This window comes from Mandrillus leucophaeus, unplaced genomic scaffold, assembly GCF_000951045.1.
Source record: "Mandrillus leucophaeus isolate KB7577 unplaced genomic scaffold, Mleu.le_1.0 Scaffold172, whole genome shotgun sequence".
NCBI classification, from domain to species: Eukaryota; Metazoa; Chordata; class Mammalia; order Primates; family Cercopithecidae; genus Mandrillus; species Mandrillus leucophaeus.
The window spans coordinates 1,042,255-1,066,029 of NW_012101721.1; the positions used below are offsets into that span (position 1 = coordinate 1,042,255).

At 41.8% G+C, this 23,775-nt stretch overlaps 1 protein-coding gene and 1 long non-coding RNA gene across 3 annotated transcripts in view; one reads left to right on the forward strand and one right to left on the reverse strand.

Moving 5' to 3' along the window:
• Positions 1–6,233: 6,233 nt before the first annotated feature.
• LOC105537393 lies at positions 6,234–12,823 on the forward strand. The gene is made up of 5 exons (XR_001005706.1): positions 6,234–6,305; positions 6,978–7,064; positions 8,631–8,775; positions 9,217–9,414; positions 12,739–12,823. It is a non-coding gene; the product is annotated as an uncharacterized LOC105537393 (long non-coding RNA).
• Positions 6,948–23,775, reverse strand: part of BTG4 (B-cell translocation gene 4) — a 37,816-nt gene continuing 20,988 nt past the window's right edge. For both annotated transcript variants that reach the window (XM_011976961.1, XM_011976962.1), the window contains one exon: positions 6,948–7,102. In XM_011976961.1, coding sequence (XP_011832351.1) covers positions 7,093–7,102 — 10 coding nt within the window. In that variant the 3' untranslated portion in view covers positions 6,948–7,092. The remainder of the gene's footprint in view (positions 7,103–23,775) is intronic.

Genomic DNA, 23,775 nt, shown 5'->3' on the forward strand with positions numbered 1-23,775 from the left:
CCTCCATCCACAGTCAACACCCCCATGGCATCCCCATCTAGGCACTCCTTACCTCTCCCCCAATCTCTCCCACCAAACCCAGCCACTTCACAAGTTGGCACACCTCCTCCCATTTATTTTTATGTTTATGTATGTGTATGTACAGTCAGCATTCTAGAAAGCTCTCCCTGGCAGCTGGGGCCAGACTGGCGCAGGAAGCCCCGTCAGGAGGTTATTGCAGTAATTCAGCCATTGGCAGATCTCCACCAAAATGAAAATGATTTAGGGCCCCCCATACATTCTCAGTCTAGTTATGTTTCAGAAACTGTGATAAAAGGTATGCGATAAATAAAAGGTTCTTGTTAGAAGCCAAGAAATTTCAATTCTAGCCCTGACACCACTGTTTCACAGGTCAGCATGTCTTCACGATATGAGGGGGGTGAGAATAATTTCCTGCCACCATGTGCCTGTCTCCTCTGGACTTCCCAAGAGAAGGGTGGTGGCAGGAGGCACGGGGAACTCTGGAGCAGGTGTCACCAGGAGGGAGGGAGGAACCAGGGAGCTTGAAGAAAATGTATGGTTATTTTTCTAGCTAAAACCACGTTGTTGGGAGGCAGAGGTGAGAGGATCACCTGAGGTCAGCAGGTCAAGACCAGTCTGGCCAACATGGTGAAACCCCATCTCTACAAAAATATTAGCCTGGTGTGGTGGCAGGCACATTTAATCCCAGCTACTCAGGAGGCTAAATCAGGAGAATTGCTTGAACCTGGGAGGCAGAGGTTGCAGTGAGCCGAGATTGCGCCATTGCCCTCCAGCCTTGGTGACAATGCGAGGCTCCGTCGCAAAAAAAATAAAAACAAAACAAAAAAATAAAACCAAGCTAATGGCCTCACCAAGTTTAGTCATGGATACCCGAGGTCGGGGAGGGCCATTACCCTGTGAAGCTTTGGGGATCTACAGTCAGACCACGTAGGACCATGAACAGAAAAAGCCAGTAAGCCCTAAACAGGCTGGATATTGTAGCTGCACGTCCTGGAGCAGGAGTTGAGAGCCCGGGAGCAGTACTGGTGCCACCAGGAACAGGAGGAGGAGCGGTTACTGGAACACCTGGGGCACCTGAACCAGGAGCTCCACTTCACGGCAGGAAATGGCACCGAGCAGCAGGTGAGGCCCAGAGGCACCACCTCATGGTCCCCATCCATCTGCCAAGATGGCACATTTTCTTTTTGAAAGTTTGGAGTCCTTTTCTCCCCCAACCATGGGAATGAAACCCATCTCAGAGAAGACGCAGTCCCAAGATTCCCCAGCCCCAGGCCCAAGATTCCAGTCATCCCTAAGTATCGAAGCAGGACGGAGGTAGGGGAGGAGGAGCCAACAAGAGCCCCACCCAGAGCTCCTGCCTTCCCCTCCGAGGCCCATTCCTTTGTCCCTTCTGTCCTACATAGCTGGGGGCTGCAGAGGAGGCCTGCCGGGCCCTTGAGTCCCGCTGCCTGCAGGAGACGGAGAGAAGAGCCAGGGCTCTGAGCACACACAGCAGCCCAGAGCGGGGCCCGCTCTCTCAAGGTGGGAAAGCATCTCCCAGGCTCAGATCCCCACAGCAGAAATCTCTGGGGAGTGCATCACCACAGATAGCTGCCCCGTGGGGAGCCTCTCCTGCCCTCTGAATGTGCTCGGCTCTCCTGAGCTCAGCCAGGGCCTGGCTCTTACCTGGCAGGTTCCCCTGACTCCGATAATCTATTGTCTTTTCTTCTCCTCCCTACCCCTGGTGGTGGTCGCTGCCATGTGGCACTTTTCTCTGCCATTTGCAGCAGACAGAGAGGAGTGGGAACAGGAGGCACAGGTGGTGCTGGGTGTGCGGAAGTTCCTGCAGAGTTTAGCGCAGGTAGCAGAAAAGCTTAGGCAAGCTGCTCGCCGGCTGCAGGGCCAGGAGGAGGAGACGCGGCTGCAGCAAAGCAGGAATCAGAGCCCACAGGTCTGGAACCGCCCCAGGAAGGTGAGGCTCTGAGGTGGACAAGGGAACCCGCATGTGATGAGTACATCCTCCCACGTGATCAGATGTGGCTCTTCGGGGTAATGTAATATTCAGGGTAGGTGGGCTCAAGGAACCATGGACATGCCAGAAGGGGAGCGTGAAGAAAGAGAAAGAAGGCTCATCTTAACTTGACCATTATGTTCCCTGTGTTCTAGGTGGTTCAGCGTCTCTCCGATGAGTTTCAGGCGGTGGTGAGGGAGAGACGGAACTTCCTGGCTAGGGCCCTGGGTCAGCTGCAGTACCGACGGAAGTGGAGCCACCTCCAGCTCTTGCACACCCAGGTACTGATCCCTGGACTGGACTTGGCTGAGGAGATCTGTATTTCTGTCTTTGATAGGGGGCATCAGAAAGAGACTCCCAAGGCAACCACGTGGGACAGGTGAGGACCAAGCACGGAACTCAGTGCTGACTATTTCATCCTAGATGATTGCCTCAGGAACCCCTGTGTGTTTGGAGAATTACCCTGGAGACATATTCTATGGAACAGTCACCACTTCTCTCAGGGACCGGGCCGCTGCCTGCCCCCTGTTGATCCCATTCCTGAAGCAGCTCACTGCAGCGCTAGTAGGAGCTCCAGGGCTGGAGGATCAGAGGCTAGAAACAGGTCAGGCTTGTCCCTGTTCCAGCGTTGCCTCCTGCTGCCAGTCCTGGCCATGTTTTGATAGGTCCTAATGCTACACTTAGAATTCCCAGCACCATAGGTGTGTATCCCCAGTAGGTTCTTTAGGAAGAACATTAGAGGAACCCAATGCATTAGTTATTGATTGCCCTGTAAGAAATGACCCCAAAATCTGATGGCTTAAAATGACATTTATTTTCTCACAGTGTCTTTGGGCCAAGAATCTGGGTGCAACTTAGCTGGGTGCCTCTGGCCCAGGGTTTCCACAAGCTACAGTCAAGGTGTGGGCCAGGATTGCAGTCATCTCAAGGCTTGACTGCTGGAGGATTCACTTCCAAGCTCACTCTTATGACTTTTGGCAGACCTCAAGTCCCTGCAGGCTGTTGGCTAGAGACAACAATTCCTGCTACAGGGACTTCGTGGGCAGCTCACAACATGGCAGCCTGCTTCTCTCAGAGCAAGCAGGCCAGGGAGTGAGAGAGGGCGAGCAAAGTGGAAGCCAACGTCTTTTTTTGAGACAGAGTCTGTCTCTGTCACCCAGGCTGGAGTGTAGTGGCGCAATCTCCACTCACTGCAACCTCCGCCTCCTCGGTTCAAGTGATTCTCTTGCCTCAGCCTCCCAAGTAGCTGGGATTACAGGTGTGCACCACCATGCCCAGCTAATATTTTTGTATTTTTAATAGAGCAGGGTTTCGCCATGTTGGTCAGGCTGGTCTTGAACTCCTGACCTCAAGTGATCTACCCGCCTCAGCCTCCCAAAGTGCTGAGATTACAGGCATGAGCCACCGTGCCCAGCCCCACAGTCTTTTTGACTCTTAATCTCAGAAATAACTTTTGCCATGTTCTATTCATTTGGATGAACCACTAGATCCAACCCATGTGCAAGGGGAGGAAAGTACTCAAGGGCATGGATACACATTAGGGGGTCACTGGGGCCATCTTAGAGGCTTTGGCCACAACCCTAGGCCCTTGCCCAAATAACTATTTTATTCCCCTCTGTTCGGATATGATAAAGCTGATGTCATCTGGACTTCACCATTCTTCTCCATCCTGAAGAAAGCAGACATCTGGTCCCAAGCCCAGGGAAAAATCTGGTCCCAAGCCCACAAGGAAAAAGCTGAACTGCAAGAACAAGTATATCACAAACCAGGTAACTTCCTTTTCCCCTGTAGCTCCTGTTTGGGATTCTCACGGGAGGCACTGAAGGTATATGATGGGGTAACCCCCGGGATCTAGGAATGTTAGAATCCTGCCTTACCAAACATCTCTTTCTCTCTACCCCCACACTAAAGTTCCCCAAGTGATTTTCCCAAATAAGGAATAACAAATAGGAATCAAAGTACCCTTATGACTGTAACTGGGCAAATTTCCAAAAGGGGATTTCCAAAGGCCCCCTGCCTTCCCCACCAAGCACTGAATCTAAATCTTGGGACTTCACCCTCTATCAGCCAGCCACATGTTAGAAGGAGCTAATGTAAAGGTGTGAGGCAGGAAAGGGAAAAAACAAAAAGGGAGAAAAACAGAGGAAATGAACGAAGAGAAGACCTTGCTCCCCAAAGGGACCCCAAATCACTTTACCAATACCACTCCTTGAAATTGGAAGTCAAGAGAGAATGTGGCTTGCCTAACCTGAAGAGCCAGGTCTGCTTCAACTCACACACCTCCCAAGGGGAAGTAACAGAAAATGAATGTGTGCCTTTCAGTAGACCACAATGCAGGCTCCAGGTAAGCACAGCACCATGAACACCCCTGAATTTGAGCAGGGAAGCGCAAACTATGGCCCACAGGCCAACTCAAACCTGCTACCTGTTTTTGCATGGTCCACAAGCTAAGAAAGATTTTACATATTAAACTGGTTAGAGAAAAAATGACAAAAGAAGAATAAAATTTTTATGGAGTACTTTATGCCACATACTATTCTAACTCTTTAGATGTATTAACTCATTTACTTTTTACAACAAGCCAGTAAAGTAGAAACTATCACTTATCTTTTTTTTTTTTTTTTTTTTTTTTTTTTGAGATGGAGTCTCGCTCTGTCCCCCAGGCTGGAGTGCAGTGGCCGGATCTCAGCTCACTGCAAGCTCCGCCTCCCGGGTTCACGCCATTCTCCTGCCTCAGCCTTCCGAGTAACTGGGACTACAGGCGCCGCCACCTCGCCCGGCTAGTTTTTTGTATTTTTTAGTAGAGACAGGGTTTCACCGTGTTAGCCAGGATGGTCTTGATCTCCTGACCTCGTGATCTGCCCATCTCGGCCTCCCAAAGTGCTGGGATTACAGGCTTGAGCCACCGCGCCTGGCCAGAACTATTACTTATCTTATAGATGAGGGAACTGAAGCTCCTGGATGGGTCAAGAAAGTATTCAAAGATCATATTGCTAGTGAGTAGTTCAGCTGGAATCCAATCCCAAAGACTCTTTCCCCAGACCCTGTGCTCTTCACTTGCTTCCTCAAATGAAAACTTGTTCAACACTATAAAGGCAGTGCCAAAAGAAGATGCAGGTAACACATTTTGGTGAGTTCTCAGGAGGGCAGAGCACTTGCTTTTCTGGACCAGAGAAGCAAGAGAAGGCTTTGTAGGAGAATGAGGCCACACTTCTACCATGAGAATAGGGAACACTAACTTTGAACCCTAATTTTGGGTCTTGGCTAACAACCCTAATTTTGGGCCCTGGCTAAAATACTTGCTATCTGGCCCTTTCCAGAAAAAAGTTTACTGACTCCAGAACTTGACCAATCTCATTATTAATTCCTCCTTTCTTTGGGTGAAACTAGGAAGGGAATGGCAGAGAGACGAACTGTCCTTTAAGGATTCCCAGCCCCACTTCAACCTTCTTTGTCTTGCCATTATACAGGCCTTATAATTTTGAGAGTAATTGTATATACATTATCTTGTTTATATATTCTAGTTCTAGAAGATAGTAGAAGACTATTAATTACTTTTTAATAGATGAGAACTGATGCTCAAAGAAGTTTAGTGACTTTCTTGGGGTCTTATAGAACCTGGACTAGAACACAGGTCTTCTGACTGCTACTTCAGCAGTCTTCCCTAAACTTTGCTACCAATCTATTCTTTACTGCTCTCTGAAGAACAATAAAAAGACAATAGAAATTTTAAATACTCAAGGCCCATTACAGACAATACTGTAGGGAAGTAAGAATCTTAAATATAGTTAACATTTGCTGAATGTTTACTATGTACTAGACACTGTTCTGAGTACGTTACATTTAATGCTCCAAGCAACTCAAGGAAATAGAAGAAGAAAATCTGTTGCCATCTTCTGTGGACCCTCATTCTGTCCTTGCCCCTCAGTTCCTATTGACTGAAACTCAATCTTTTTTTCCATAAAGATGGACAGAAGAGCCTGTAGCATGACGCATATATAGCACAGGAGGATGGATGGAGGGGTGGATGGATGATAGATGGTTGCAATAAACCTTTTCCTAAATTGAGTTGTGTTGTTAACATATCGTTATTGTACAGAAAAGTTAGTGAAATTATTACTGGTTTCTCCTGATCGCTGTAGACCCAAAGAGCTCTTTGCAGGATCTTCCAAAACCTCAGACAGTGCAGAAGGAAGAGTTGATAACTGTGCAACCCATTGACCTTTCTGCCAGGGAGTTTGTGGTTTACCAGTATGGCCTTTCCATTCTGCACCTCCTCATCCCCCAGCTTCATGTAAGTCTTGTTTCTGGCGTCTCTATGGAACAGTTACTCATGGAGCCTAGAAGGTCAGGGTAGCCAGGAAGAAGTCTTTGAGATGGCAGATATCCCCTAGGATTAAGCACCTGGAACAGCAAACTTTCTAGTATCTCCTTTAAGGGGATTGATGGGAGTTATTTTACCAAACTAAAGTCTAATCTCTCGAATGATATTAACCACAGGTAGAATGAATTAGTCACTTTCTACATGCCAGAAAGTATTCTAATAATTTCCATTAATTAACTCACGTAATCCTCAAAAAAACCCTATGACACAGACACTATTATTTTTCCTATTTTAAAATTGAGCAGAGGAGATGGGGTGGTTAAATAAACTTACCCAAGATCACACAGCCAAAACGGCAGAGCCAAGGTTAAAATCCAGGCATTATGGCTCAAGAGCCCTCTAGTCTAGTCAACCTCTATTTAGAAAAGTAGTAAATTGATTGTCATATTTAGCATAAATATTAAATATGCTGTTAAATACTCTTTCCATTTTCCTGTATACTAAGCCTACTTACCCTGTTGCAATTTAAATTAATGCCCCAATGCATTTACTTCTCATCAATTTGGCTGATGTTACATAGCTGAGATGCATGAGAATTTTTTAGCAAAAGGATAGCTTTGGTTTTGTTTTTATTCTTTTCAGGCTCCAGAAATCACCCTGAAAGTTGCTTCTCATCTTCCTGCCATGGAAGCCCAAGGCAGCACCTTCCAAGGTGCTTTCTTCTATCAGGTACCGCAAATTCATTCCCAAATGTGGGTTATAAAATTCTAGGGTCCAGTACAGATAAATGAAAGCAAAAAGAACAAATTTTATAATTTTTTTTCTAAAATCCTGATATATTTTATTCCCTCCTGGAAATAAGTAATTTAGCTAAGGCATAATAAATGTCACAGTGTAAGAGCTTTCTCTAATCAGTAAAATGAATATGTTCTGGCTTGTGCCCAGAGAAGCATAATAGCTTGGTACCCATTAATAGATCTCTGTCATTATCAAAGCCAGAGGTTCCAGGCTGGTATTTCCTGTAAGAGTCGTGGTTCTAGCTTCAGGAATTCCTGCACAATCAGCATCTTTCTACAGAAAAGGATCTAAATTGTTCCTGTCCTGGCAGTTCTTCAGATATGTAGATTGGAAGTGCCTTGCTGGTATCTGCCTTAAACACTGATGACCGTCTATTGCCAAACAATTCTGCGAGGCAAAACTGCTCATCAATACTGGACGATTAGAAAAAGGTTTATACCTGACTAGTAGGTTGTTGGGGGATTTAATAAAACCAGAAAATAATCACATATGGCACTCTCTACACATTATTTCACTTGATCCTCAAACAACTCGATGAAATAGATGAGAATTTAATCCCATTTTACAGATGAGTAAACAAACTCAGGTTGTGGTGCAAGTGCCGTGTGCCAGGAACTCAGTCGGGTGCCTTGCAGGCATGGTCTCATTTATAACTCACAACACTATGGGGTACTTTTGTTATCTTTGTTTTAGAAAGTAGGACATTGAGGCCCAGAGAGGCCAAGTAACTTCCTCAGGATCACAGAGTTAGCAAGAGTTAAGACTCAAGCCCAGGTGTGTTTGACACCAAAAACTCATTCTTATAACTGTGAGTCTATGCGGCTGCCACTCACAGCTGAGTCAAAGGACAAATCTCAGATTGTCTGATTCCAAACTACCTAAAAGTTTTTTCATGCCAACCAACTGTCCCTTAAGAGAATGAACAGGAAAGTTATTTCCAATCAATAGGCAAGAGAGGTGATTTGAAAACTTGATTACAATAAAGGCATGGAAGATGAAGAAAGCCTTGAGAGCCCTCTAAGGCAGTGATTCTCAAACTATAGTCCTTAGACCTCCTGTACCAACCACTTGGGGAACCTGGGAAAAACGGAAGTACATAGACCCCACAGAACCAGGAATTTGTGGATGGGTCTCGAGAACAGAATCACCCCCTTGTGATTCCTATTACACACAAGTTTGAGAATCACTGCTTAAGGAAACAGTGATTGGGGGATATTGATAAAAGAGATACACAAGCAACTCTGAATTTCTAAGTTTGTTTTCTATAAGATGGAGACAGTAGGGAAAATTGGGAGACAATGGAGCAAATGACTTATTCAGAGAATTGAACTCAAACAATTTTTCCCTGGTCATCTGAATCTTCCCCTTAGTAAATTTCCATTAGGGCCAGAGAGTCTTGTTTTAGACCATGTGCCATAAACCTTGAGAAAGAAAGAGGCAGTGGGAATGTTCCCAGGGGCGGACATCTCAGTGTTGAGGTGTTTTCTCCTCTCAGAGTGCTGAAAACACACTGTTCATTGGGAGAGAGTGTTTGGCCTCTGTGGGAAGCTTTGTTCTGCTGCTGATCCGCTGCCTGGCCCACATCATTGCTGGGGAACCCCACCAGGACTCCGACCCTGCCTTTCTGGGGTCATTTTACAAGGTATTTATAACATGTACAGGGCATTTTGCTTCTCTTTCTCTGTGACTCAGACCCCGTTCCCCAGGAGAATAAATGCTTTAGGCTTTGCAACATTTCAAATCTACTGGAGTCCATTGTAGCCTTTGGTTCCTCCTGCCTGGCCAAGAAGAGGATTTTCCTAATCAGATTTCCCGTGGCAGCATATGACAAAATGCACGTACCACTGATTCACGGAAGTGGTTCTCCTATGAGCACAGCATCTCAGCTTTCTGTGGCTGTTTAACAGTTCACACATAAACCGCACCAGAACTGCTAAAGACAATGATAACCCATGGTGAGGGCAAGTGAAGATGAGAACTCTCAAGCCCCATTTTTCTTTCAACTATTATTTTAAAGCTTTAATAGCAGTTGTCTAGAAGTCCTACTGATCTGTCTCCCTCGCCTTCTCTTCCCTTGACCAAGGGCCTGGAGGCCTATTTCAGGGAAGCATTCTCTATTACACTGAGAATGCCAGCGGTTTCCAGGGACAGAAAACTTGACCAAAGCATAAGTGCTATCCTGCTGGAAGAGCAGCCCATCTCTGACAGAGAAAGAGATCTTCTGTCTAAACTCATTGAAATGAAGCATGCATCTCCCTTGGAGCCAGAATCACTAGAAGAGGTAACTAACTTTATTACGTGTATCACATGGCCTTGACTAAAATGGACCTCTTCACAGAGTAAATGCCTCAGTGTATTCAGATATTTCTGACCTCAAGCCACATATGACAATATTTATTGTTTTGAGACAGGGTCTCGCTCTGCTGCCCAGGCTGGAGTGCAGTGATGCCACTACAGCTCACTGCAGCCTCGGTTCTGCTGAGCTTAAGCGATCCTCCCACTGCACCCTTCTGAACAGGTGCACGCCACCATCCCAGAAAATTTTCATATTTTTTTTGTAGAGACAGGGTTTTGTCAGGTTGCCCAGGCTGGTCTTGAACTCTTGGGCTCAAGCAATCCACCTGCCTCAGTGTTCCCAAAGTGCTGGGATTACAGGCGTGAGCCATGGCATCTGACCTCATGACAATATTTTTAAAATCCTGTTCTATAGGGCAGACAGTAGTTACATGACTGAGTCATAAGGAGTACAAATGTGAGCTAACTTCATGTTTCTCTAACATATTATGAATAATTAAGCAGAATCCCATCTGTAAAACTGTGACTCATACTAAGTTTAGATGCCCAAGTGACACCTTGTTTACCCAAACTTACGGTGTGCTGTTTTCTGTGCAAGCTTGATAATTATATTCTTAAGATCTTGTTAAAGCACTTTTGCCAGGCGCAGTGGCTCACACCTGTAATCCCTGCACTTTCGGAGGCTGAGGCAGAAAGATCGCTTGAGCCCAGGAGTTTGAGACCAGCCTGGGCAACACTGTGAGACCCCATCTCTACAAAAATAAAAATAAATTAGCTGGGCATGGTGGCACATACCTGTAGTCCCAGCTACTCAGGAGGGTGAGGCAGAAGGATCCCCTGAGCACAGAAGTTTGAAGCTGAGGCTGAAGTAAGCTATGATCGCACCACTGCACTCTAGCCTGGGCAACAGAGTGAGATCCTATCTCAAAAAATACAATAAAACACTTTTTTGAAAATATCTCAGATTTTAACTATTAAAAATAAAAATCATAAAATTTAAGTATATGATAAGAAAAATATCATCCTGCACTAAAGGTCAATTCATTCTTATGAACAAGAGCATATCGTGCTTCAATATTTATATCAAACTACAATTTTCAAAGCCACTTTTATATATAGTGTCACTTGATCCACCCAGCAATCCTGCAGAGTAAGTAGTGTCTATACTTTTAGCCACATTATTGAAAAAGAAGATAAGGAATTTGCCCAAAGTTATAAAGTTATTTGTAGTGGTGGATCTGAGACTAGATTCTAGACTTCCTGATTCCTGCTAACTGTCCCATACACATATCTCCATCATTGAATCTCTATTAGTTACTAAGACAGATTTATTTTGTGGGTTTGATAATGATGTTGGTCATCCAGACCACAGAATTCTGTTAGACCCCAATTTCCACAAATCGCAGAGAACAGTCCATTTCCTGTGCTCATCCATCAGCAGCATTTGACATATCTGACCATATTCTCCTCCTTGACGTATTTTCTTCATTTGGCTCCCAAGACACTGGCCCCCTCTGGTTTTCCTCCTACTTCTCTGATTGTTCCTTCTCAGTCTTCTTTGCTGATCCCCCTTCTTTTCTCTGGCCTCTTAATGTTGGAGGGCCAGGACTTAGTCCTGTCCCCTTCTCCAGTTTATATTTTCTGTCCTTGGAGGTCTCTTTTAGTCTTCTAGCTTTAAATCTCATCTATGTCAATGACCCTCAAATTTCTATCTTCAGCCCCAGTTCTCTAACTCATACCTCCAACTGTTTATTGGCCATCTCCACTTGACTGTCTCAAACTCAACATGTCCAAAACCCAATTTTAAATTTCTTTCCAAACCTGCTCCACTCAAAACCTTCCCCCATCTCAACTGATGGAAACTCTATTCTTCAGGATTTTCAGGCCAAAGCATCCTTGAAACTCATCTGTTACACACACCCACAACCAATCCATCAGAAAATCCTGTTGTTCTACCTTCAGAGCATATCCAGAATCCGACCACTGCTCATCAACTACAATACCACCCTTGTGCAAAGGCTACCATTGCCTCTTGCCCGGATTACTATAATCCTTACTAATGGCTTCCTCAAGTCCACCCTTGTTTCTCTTCAGCCTACTCTCAACACAGCAAAGTGATCCTCTTAAAATGGAAATTGGATCTGCTCAAAATCTGCTGTATCTCCCCAATTCACTCAGAGCAAAAGCCAAATAATATTGACATGAGGCTTTATATCTCACTCTCTTACCTACTACCCTTCCCCTCATTCACTAAATTCCAACCACACACTTTCCTCCTCACTGTTCAAGCACACTGGGGACACTGCTCCCAAGGGTTCCCTGTGCCTGGAATAGTCTTTTCCCTAGGGCAGTGTTTCTCAACCAGGAGGAATTTTGGTCCCCCATGGGATATTTGGCAATACCTGGAGATGTTTTTGATTGTCATGACTCAGGGGAGGGGGTTGCCACTGACAACTAGTGGGTAGAGGTCAGGGATGCTGCTAAACAGCCTACAATGCATGGGACAGCTCCCAGAGCAAAGAGTTACTCATCCCAAAATAGTGCCAATCCTGGTCTACCCCTGACTCCCTTACCTCCTTCTCATCTTTGTTCAAATATCACCTTGTCAATAAGGCCTATCCTGACTATCCAATCTTAATTTGCAACTCTTTCCCCCCTACTCAGCAGCTTTCCCTGAATTTTTCCTATATCCTTTCCTAACACACTACATAATTTACTTGCACTTGTTATTACTTTCCCTCCTCAGCTAGAATGTAAGCTCCATGAGGACAGAGATGTTTGTTTCATTTCCTGATGTAGGCCATGTGCCGGGCTCATAGTAGGCTTGAGATGTATTTACTGTGTTAATGAACAAGTAGATGTATATGGGCCCTGATGCAATATACCGAAACCACAATCTACCTGAGCTAACTATAAGACAGATAATAGCAAACATCTATTACATGCTTGCCATGTGCCACATGCCATGTTATGATTGAGAGTTTTACATACATGATCTCATTTAATCTTCTCATGCTCTTATAAGGTGGAAGCCACTCTTATTTCTAACTTATAGATGAGGAAACCAAGGCCTAGAAGTGTAAAAACAAAAACAAAAACAAAACCACCAAACTTGCCTAAGACATAGCAATAGTTGTGGAGCTGGAATGTTTGTCCTCTGGCAACCACCATCTATGAAGAAATATTGCTTTAATTTAAAAGCAAAATTGTACATAGTACTCTCAGGTCCACATTCTGGCTAACAAGATCCAAGGGCACTTAAAATAAATGGAAACCAGAGTATTAACACTGTCTTCCACATTCTCTACAGTATATTCAGAAAAACAAAGATCTTCTGCTCTTCACCAATATGGAACATTTCCTAAAAAGCATCCTCGCCACAGAACAACAAATCCTAAGAAAACCAAGAAATCAATTTGGGAGTGAAGATAAGGTGAGATACCCTTATGATCAATAGCATTAAGATAACAATTAGCTATATGCCAACTATTATTTATTACTGTGTTTGGGCCATATTTATAATTGAACAGAATAAAAGGTTGGAAATTAGTGATGGTATGAACAAGTGACATCACTTCCCTTAAGAGCTTCCCCAATACGAACAGAGGGTGGATCTTATATTTCAGAAAGGATCCAAGAGAGCATAGAGCATTGGTCATCAGGGAAATTTAAAACTGCATTGAGATACTGCACACCAGAAAAATGAAAATAGTAAAAAAGAAGATGTAGTTTAAAGCATAGTTTATCCCTTTCCCGTCAGGCAGGTAACATATTAATCCTAGAGAGAAGGAACTGAGGACCAGACTTGCCCCCATTCATCAAGCTGGAGGAGAACAAAAAGTAGCTAGAACATGGGTCCACTGGCTTCTCATTCAGGGTTTCTTCCACTATACCACAACGATACCAACTGCTGTTTTACAAAAGCTTATTTTTAATCCTAAGAACTTAAAATGTGGCATCTTTAAAAATCAAATGTTTTGGTTCCAAATCATCACTAATATTTTGTAAGGTCAATGGATAATATTAGCAAACAGAGAACCCCAAAGTCTTCATCTTCCTCATGCACAGTGGGGACCTATCATGTCAAGATCAAGATCAGAAACTAGCAACCTAGAGAAATAACCAGGCACTGACTCCTCCGGGGCCCCAATCCACTTAATTTAAAGTTACTGCCAGTGTCTGGGATGAAAACTTTTAAACCTTTATTAAAATAACAGCTTTAAAAGGTGAACAGATAATAAATGTGTAACTCAACAAATTGTCCAATGTGAATACTACCATATAACCAGCCCCAGATCAAGAAATAGAACATTACCGGTTCTCCAGAAGCAGCTTATGCCTCCTTCTAGTCACTTGTTCCAAGACAGAGGAACCACCATCCTGACTTCAAATACCATCAATAGTTTCTGCTTATTCATGAACTTCATATAAATGGAACCATAAGATATGAGTTACTTTATTGCTTGTTTTGTTCCACTTTCTGAGATTCATCCACATTGTGGGAGGTAGTTGTAGTTTGTTCATTCTCTTTGCTGTAAACTATCCCATTGTGTGGATACATTACTACTTACTCATTCAACTGTTGATGCATATGTGGCTATTTTCCAGTTTGGGATTATTACAAACAGTCTTGCACACCTTCTGGTGATGATACATAACTATATTTATCCAGGTACATACTTAGGACTAGAAATCCTGGGTCTTAGGACACGGATATGTTCAGTGTTAGCAGATACTACCAACTAGAGTTCCAAACGATCTACTGCTGCCAACAGTGAAGGGTTCTGGTTGCTTTCCGTTTGTATCAGCACTTAGTATTTTACATCTTTTTTACTGTTTTCAGTTTTCTGGTGTGTGGTATCTCAATGTAGTTTTAAATTTCCCTGATGACCAATGAAACTGAGCATCTTTCATGTTGATATACCATTTAGATACTGTCTCTTGTAAAGTGCCTAATCCGGTCTTTTGCCCATTTTCCATTAGATTGTGCCTATTTTTTTCTTTTTTGTTTCCTTCATATTTATTCATTTATAAAACATATATTGATATCGACTATGTGCCACATACTGGGTTTTTTTCCCACTGGAATCAAGTTTGTATTAACAATCAAAATCTGTACCCTTGTATTGCTTACTTCTCTTGGGAGAAGGGAGTGAGACAATGTACAAATAAACACATAGTGTGTCAGTTTAGAATAAGTCCCATAAAGATAAATGCAACAAGTTGAGGGAACAAAGAGTGATGGGGTACAGGGCTGCCCTGTTGTATATAGTTATCAGCGAAGACCTCGTTGAGACTTGACAGCTTGCTGGAGAATGGGAGCCACTGGTATAGCTAGGGGAAGAACATTTCACATGAAGGCAATGGCTAAAATGAGGACTTGAGGTAGAAGATGAGGTCAGAGAAGGGCCTGGGACCAGGTAACTCAGGGTCTTGTGCTTGGAACTTGTTTTATCAGGACGAAAATGTAAATTAAATCTGTGTGTATGTTAGCAGAGAAATTGAACCTAGATTCTTAAAAGGATAACCCTGGCTGCCTCTTTTTTTTTTTTTTTTTTTTTTTTCAGGTACGGTGGTTCACGCCTGTAATCCCAGAGTTTTGCTCTTGTTGCCCAGGCTGCAGTGCAGTGGCACGATCTCGGCTCACTGCAACCTCCACCTCCCGGGTTCAAGCAATTCTCCTCCCTGAGCCTCCTGAGTAGATGCGATTACAGGTGCCCACCACCATGACCAGCTAATTCTTTTGTATTTGTAGTAGAGATGGGGTTTCACCATGTTGGCCAGGCTGGTCATGAACCCCTGACCTTGGGTGATCCACCTGCCTCAGCCTCCAAGTGCAGGGATTACAGGCATGAGTCACCATGCCCAGCCAGCTGCCTCTTAAGCAATGAGTCCAGTATTACAAGTTTGGACCTAAAAAGATTAGAAAATATAAGTCCAGGCTAGGCATGGTGGCTCACACATGTAATCCCAGCACCTCAGCAGGCTGAGGTGGGCGTATCACTTGAAGCCAGGAGTTCGAGACCAGCCTGGCGAACATGGTGAAACCCCGTCTCCGCTAAAAAAAAAAATCAAAAAATTAGCCAGGTGTGGTGGCACATGCCTGCAATCCAGGCTCCTGGGGAGGCTGAGGCAGGAGAATCTCCTAAACTCGGGAGGAGGAGGCTGCCGTGAGCCGAGATCAGACCACTGCACCTCAGCCCGGGTGACAGAGCCAGACTCTGTCTCAAAAGAGAAAAGAAAATATAAGTCCTACAAGATGCATGCAAGCAGGCTCATTGCAGCAAATCATGGATTCCTGATCAGCATCTTATTTTTTTTTTATTTAGATAAGGATTTATTATTGTGTTAAATAATAACATAAGAAAATTTATTTAAAGTACTACACATATATGGTTAAAATAGAACTACATGACAATAGGAAATGAACGGATGAAACGAACAAACCTTATTTTAAAACACTGAAAAAATGAATAAAAATATCATATATCTTCTGGTCCAAAGGTAACTGTAAAACATAAAGAACAAAATTCCAAAAAAGGTAACAGGTAAAGTAGCCATAAGAGATCTGGGACAATAGACAGGATTAAATTATGTAGATATGCAAGGGAATCAACAGAAAAGAAATGTAAGCCTCTTTTGAAATTCAAACATAAAGAGTCCTTCTCTGAAAGTGCACAGAATATCTAATTTTGTCTTTCTGACAACGTCTTTAGAAACCCTATTAATGTTACTTTCAGAAATTCTATGCCGGACCGACCTTATACACAAACAAAATTTTAAAATTCTTTTTAAAGTAAGAGGGAAAAGAGACAGAAACTATGGCATCACTTAATAAAGCACCAATATCAAAGTGAAAAATAAGTTGGGATATACCCAAAGGATTATAATAAAAAATATATATTGATGAATAAAGCAAATGTGGGCTTAAAATGCCAACTTATTTTTCACTATTTTTTTTCTTGTTGATTTGTAGGAATTATTTATTCTGCAACTATTTCCCCCATTTTGTGGACTGTCTTTTAATAAAAATAACCATATAATGTTTATCTTTTTCTATTTTATTTTTAGATCTAGAAAGAAAATGGTAATCCCATTTCAGTCTGCATGATTAAAAGGTCTTAAATACATCAGTACAACATCTGATGAAGCTGATAAGAATTACTGGAAAATCTATAATATTCATGGTAAATCACATAAATAATGTGTATTACAGTTTTAGGTGTATATATAATAGGGGCTAATATTTGCCACAGAAGTTGAGGACCCCTGCTCACTGTGACTAAAATTTTCACTGTGACTAAAAGATCATCAGATCACATATCTTATTAAAATAATTATTAAATATATTGACTAAAACTCTTTCTAAGAATGTAAAACTTGTATATGCCATTATTCAGTCAGGCTAAGGTTGTCTATTACTGAATCACAAAGTAGATGGATATATGTATACAATATTTGGTGATCTAGAATGTGTACTTAAAATATAAGCCATGTCACACAAAATTCATTTTGGAGGCCGTGGTTGAAACACCACAAAGAGATAAGCAGTCATATGAAAGTGAAGTTTTGGAGTGCTGATCAGGAGAAACAGCACCATTACTGGGCGCGTTGGCTCAAGCCTGTAATCCCAGCACTTTCGGAGGCCGAGACGGGTGGATCACGAGGTCAGGAGATAGAGACCATCCTGGCTAACACGGTGAAACCCCATCTCTACTAAAAAATACAAAAAAAAAAAAAAAAAAAAAAAAAACTAGCCGGGTGAGGTGGCGGGCACCTGTGGTCCCAGCTACTCGGGAGGCTGAGGCAGGAGAATGGCGTAAACCCGGGAGGCAGAACTTGCGGTGAGCAAAGATCGTGCCACTGCACTCCAGCCTGGATGACAGAGCAAGACTACATCTCAAAAAAAAAAAAAAAAAAAAAAAAAAAAAAAAAAAAAAAAAAAAAAAAAAAAAAATCCAAATACACACTTCAACTCAAAAGCCTGCTCAGATTACAAAGCCAATGATTGAAATTCAAACTGCTTCTCACATGGATAATTATCTTTATTGTGCCCTATATTTATCTGTTCTCATGTTGCTAATAAAGACATGCTTGAGACTGGGTAATTTACAAAGGAAAGAGGTTTAATTGACTCACAGACCCACATGGCTGGGGACACCTCACAACCATGGCTAAAGGCAAATGAGGAGCAAAGTCACATCTTACATGGCAGCAGGCAAGAGAGCCTGTGCAGGGGAACTCCCATTTATAAAACCATCAGATCTTGTGAGATTTATTCACCACCACAAGAACAGTATGGGGGAAACCACCACCCATGATTCAATCACCTCCACTCAACCCCAAGGAAGGGTTTCTTAACACATAGAGATTATTACAATTCAAGGTGAGATTTGGGTGGGGACACAGCCAAACCATATCATGCACCAAGAGAAGTACCAGAATAGATACACACACACACACACACACACACACACACACACACACACACAAAATAAAACATTTGTTAACAAGTATCCTAAGCAATGCAAGGAAGATAGACTACTAAAGAATTAAAACTTTCTTTTTAAAAATATTATTTGGGTAGATAATGAATGATAACTAATTTATGAATTCAGTGTCCATCTGGTATTCAACATTTTTAGCTCTGTAGGTCTTTTGTCATAATTAAGAGGCGTCCATACATGGCTGAGGATTTAGCTGTCAGTCCAACTGACGAAAATACTAATAGTAGATTACTTTCAAGAAAATAAAATAAAAACACTGAAATAACATGAAAAGAAGATTTACAATTAAGTTAAACAAGGATTTTTAAATCAAGCCATCAGGAACATCTGCTCAGAATCAACTCACTATATCTAACTCCTCTATTTTGAGTTTTTTCGTTGTAGAATTGGCTACTTAGTCATCTTAATTCAGTTTACATAGTTAGATTAGTCATCAGGTAAGTACCAAATTTGACGGCCTTAAAAATACCTCACTAGTTACCATTTTGATTGAAATCGTGCTTTCATGGCACAGATACTAATAAAATGGTAAAATAGTCATTGCCCATAAGAGTGGCTATAAGGGAGCTGTCCTCCCATTTATTCCATTAACAGGAAATTCTTAAACAGAGCACACCCTCAAACCAATGCATAACTTTATAAGATTAAAGACTCTAGTATTTTGAGAAGAAGGCAAGTCTTAGTTTGATTTGATTAATATTGGGTATGTGTCTTCAAGAACTTTATTTAGCTACCCACATAAATTACGAAATGTATTTCCCAGAAAGCAGAGTGAAGATTAATTAAGCCTGACACACAAGATTGTTTAGGATAGTTAAGCCAAGAGTCCAGGGCCTCTGGGAGAGATGGCAAAGAAAAAGTAGTACAGAACTTAAAGACCTTTTTTCTATATTCCTCATTCTTGGCTGATCAAGGAATCTACCAGGACATGATCCTATTAATTTCCTGGCTGACTTCTTGGGCCCTCCATCTTATTTTCATTAATACACTAACAGCTGCAGGCTTTTAGTAAGCACATGCTTTTTAATGGAAATGCCACAGATTACAAAACAGGGATCATGTTCTCCTTATTGCTGCATTATGCATTTTTATTGCTGAATCAAATCAATAGCAAGTTCTTTTTTAAAACTGACATTCTAGTTATCTTTAAGGAACAAGCTTGTGTACACACACATACAGCCCACTGACTAGAAAAGAGATAAGAAAACCTCAATAAATGTAGAAGCCATATTGATCAACTATTATCAAAAAAGACCCTTATCCAAAAATATATTCAATTGTCTTAAGATTTATTATTTCAAAAGTGATACATAGAATTCTATCTTTGAGGAAGATGGAACAGGCATTTTTTTCTACTCCTCCCACTAAGAACAACTAAAATCCCTGGACAATACACATAAAAGAAAGAAGAGAAGATTCTAAAAGGTGTAGAGAAGAAGGCAGACTGGCTAGGGAACCTCAGATTCCAAGAGAGGATATGGAGGTGAGTTCTACAGATTTTCTTTCCCCATAGTATATTCCAGACTTGGAAATAAAGAAGCCAGCAACCCATAAACACCAATGGTAACAGACCAAAAGAGACCACAAAAGCCTGCTCTTTAGCCAAAGGACCAGGAAAGGGACAGCGCAGCAAAGAAGAAAACTTTAACAAAAAGTCCTATACACTAGCAAAACAGCAAGAAAAAACTGGCCCCACCCACACCAGCATAAGTTGAATGGGGAGTGTAGAGCTCCATCTTTGCCAGGATGGATCAAGTCATCCCAACCTCCTGCTGGGTTGGTATGAGAGAAGACCGAGCAGAGAGCTGGGAATTTTCATCACCACAGGGGAGATCCAAACCCTCTTCCACTTCATGGTATCAGTAGAAACCACATAGAAAGTCTGGACATCCCCACACCTGGCAGTAATAACCTCTCCCCTCCCCGCTGCTGCCACCACCACCACCTCCCTGCTGTAGTGGAATCAGAGGAGGACAAGTAGAGAGTTAGGACTTGTGCTATTGTCCATTGATAATGAGGCCACCCTGGCCACAGTGTTAGTGGAAGCCACATGAGGAGCTAGAACTCCCATATCAGTCCAGCAGTAATGAGAGACCCTTTCTTGGGTATTAAGGAGGCCAAGAGGGAAACCCGGACTTTTGCTTCCACTAGGAGGTAGCAAAGCATCACTCTCTTCTCTCCCCCACTGGAATAGGGTCAAAGGAAACCAGTTGAAACAAAGTTTAAATAAAATCCCAAGTCTCATAATATCAAAAGTGTCCAGATTTGGATCAAAAATCACTCATCATACTAAAAACCAGAAAGATAAGCAAAGAGTGGGGAGAAAACCTAATCAACAGATTACAACACCAATATGACAAAGATGTTAGAATTATGACAAAGATTTTAAAGAAGCATCAGAAAAGTGCTTCAATAAGCGATTATGAACATGCTTGAAACAAATGAAATAAGTCTCAGCAGCAAATGGTAAAGTCACAGCAAAAAAATAGAAGACAGAACTAAATGCAAGTTTTAGAAATGAAAAATGTAAAAACTAAAATATAAAGCTTGGTGGATAGGCTCAACAGTAAAATGGAAGGGATAGAGGAAAAACCATCAATGTTTTTAGACAGAACAAAATTATTTTATCTGAATGAAAGAGAAAAAAGACAGGAAATGAATGAACAGAGCACCAGGGGCATATGGTACTATAGCAAAAGATGGAGCATTCAAGTAATCAAAGACTCAGAAAGAGAAAAGAAAGGGGCAGACTGAAAAAATAACACTCAGAGAATGGCTGAAAACTTTCCAAATTTGGAAAGAGACATAACCCTACAGATTTAAAAAGCTGAACGAATCCCAAACAGGAAAACCTAAAGAAATCCACACCCCCATATCATAATTAAATTTCTGAAAACAAAAAGCAAGAAAAAATCTTGAAAGCAGCCAGAGAAAAATGACACTCTACCACCAGAGGAAAAACAACTGGAATGACAGCAAGCTTCTCATCAGAAACCAGGAAGCCAGGAAGAAGTGGCATATATTTTTCTAATGCTGAATGAAAAGAGCTGTAAACCCAAAATTCTTTTATTTTTTAATTATCATATCTGGCTAAAAAGCTTTGCACAGCAAAGGAAATAATCAACAAAGTGAAGAGACAACTCACAGAACAGGAGAACCTATTTACAAACTACCCATCTGACAGGTATTAACTAACAGAATATATGAGAAGCTCAAACAACTCAATAGGAAAAAAAAAAATCCAATTTTTTTTGGACAAAAAATCCAAATAGGCATTTCTTTTGTTTTATTTGTTTTTATTTGGCTCAGAAGGTACTGAATAGAGATTTCTTAAAAGAAGACAAACACGGCCAGGTGCGGTGGCTCAAGCCTGTAATCCCAGCACTTTGGGAGGCTGAAGTGGGTGGATCACCTGAGGTTGGGAGTTTGAGACCAGCTTGACCAACATGGAGAAACCCCATCTCTACTAAAAATACAAAATTAGCCGGGCGTGGTGGTGCATGCCTGTAATTCCAGCTACTTGGGAGACTAAGGCAGGAGAATTACTTGAACCCAGAAGGCAGAGGTTGTGGTGAGCTGAGATCACACCATTGCACTCCAGCCTGGGCAACAAGAGTGAAACTCCATCTCAAAAAACAAACAAACAAACAAACAAAAACAAATGGCCAACAGGTATATGAAAAATAAATTCAGCATCACTAATCAGAGAAACACAAATCAAAACTACAATGAGATATCATCTCACCCCATTAAAATGGCGTACATCAAAAAGACAAGTAATAACAGTTGCTGGTGAGGATGTGTAGAAAGGGGAACCCTCATACACTGTTGGTGGGAATGCAAACTTACACAGCCACTATGGAGAACAGTATGGAGGTGCTATTGACAACAGCTAACATATGGAATCAACCTAAGTACCCATCAACAGATGAATAGATAAAGAAAATGTGGTACATATACACAATGGAATATTATTCAACCATAAAAAAGAATAAAATCCTTTATAAAAAAAGAATAAAATCCTGTCATTTGCAACAACATGGGTGGAACTAGAGGATATTAAGTGAAATAAGCCAGGCACAGAAAGACAAATATTATATGTTCTCATTCATACATGGGAGTGAAAAAAAAATGCATCCATGGAAATAGAGTAGAATGGTTGGTTACCAGAAGCTGGGAAGGATAGCAGGGAGGGGCTGGGTGAGCAGGGATTGTTAATGGGTACAAAAATACAGTTAGAATAATTAAGATCTAGTACTTAGTAATACAATAGGATGACCATGGTCGATAAGTTACTGTACATTTTAAAATAACTGAAAGCGTCCAGGCGCAGTGGCTCATGCCTGTAATCTCAGCACCATGGGAGGTCGAGGTGGGTGGATCACGTGAGACCAGGAGTTTGAGACCAGCCTGGCCAACATGGTGAAATCCCATCTCTACTAAAAATACCAAAAAACAAAATTAGCTGGGCATGGTGGCGGGCGCATGCTACTGTGGAGGCTGAGGCAGGAGAATTGCTTGATACTGGCAGTTGGAGGTTGCAGTGAGCCTGGGCAATGAGAGCAAAACTCTGTCTCAAAAATAAAAAAAATAAATAACTGAAAGTGAAATTGGGATGTTCCTAACACAAAGAAATGATCAACGCTTGAGATGATGAATACCCCCATTACCATGATTTATAACACATCATATGCCTGTACCAAAACATCACTATCAAAACATCACATGTACTCCATATATATAACTATTATGTACCCATAGTAATTAAAAATGAAGAAATTTTTTAAATGCAACGTACAAACTGGAAGAAAATAGTTTCAAGCCACACATTTGACAAAAGACCAGTGTCTAGAATATATCAAATACTCTCAAAACTCAGTGGAAAAATAAACAACGCACTCAATTAGAAAATGGCCAGGAGACACACAGATATTTCATCAAAGAGGATATTCAGATGCCAAACGAGCACAAGATGTTCAACTTCGCTAGCCATGAGGGTCATGCAAATTAAAACCATACTAAGATATCCTACACACCCATCAGAATGGCTGAAATAAAAAATTATAACAATACCAAAGACTGATAAGTATGTGGAAAAGCTGAATCAGTCATACACTGCTGATGGGAACATAAAATGGCAGTTTCTTTAAAAACTAAGCATGCAACTACTATATGACCCATTAATTCCACTCATGTGTTTTTATTTCTCTGGAATACATGCCTATGTTCACACATTGTCTACACAAATGTTTGTAGCAGCTTTATTCCTAATATCCAGAAACAATTCAGTTGTTCTTTGACAGGTAAATGGCTAAACCGTGGTGTGTCCATACCATGGAATACTACTCAGCAACAATAAGGAATAAACTACCAATACATGCAGCAACCTGGATGAATCTCCAAAGAACTATGCTTAGTGAAAAGAGCCAATCCGAAAAGGTTACCTACAGTATGATTAATTTATAACATTCTTGAGATGATAAAATTAAAAGAACAGGGGAAAGATTAGTGGTTGCCAAGGGGTTAAGAAAGGGATGGGAAGGGAAGTGTGTGCAACTATAAAAGGGCAACAAGAGGAATTCTTGTGGTGATGGAAGTGTTCTGTATCTTGATTGTAGCAATGTCAGTATCTGCTTGTGATACTGTACTAAAGTTTTGCAAAATGTTACCAAGGGGGAAAACTAGGTGAAAGAATGCATGGGATCTATGTTACTTCTTACAACTGCATGTGAATTTATAATTACCTCAAGATAATTTTTTTTAAAAAAGAGAAGGCCAGGAACAGTGGCTCATGCCTGTAATCCCAGCACTTTGGGAAGCTGAAGCGGGAGGATCCCTTG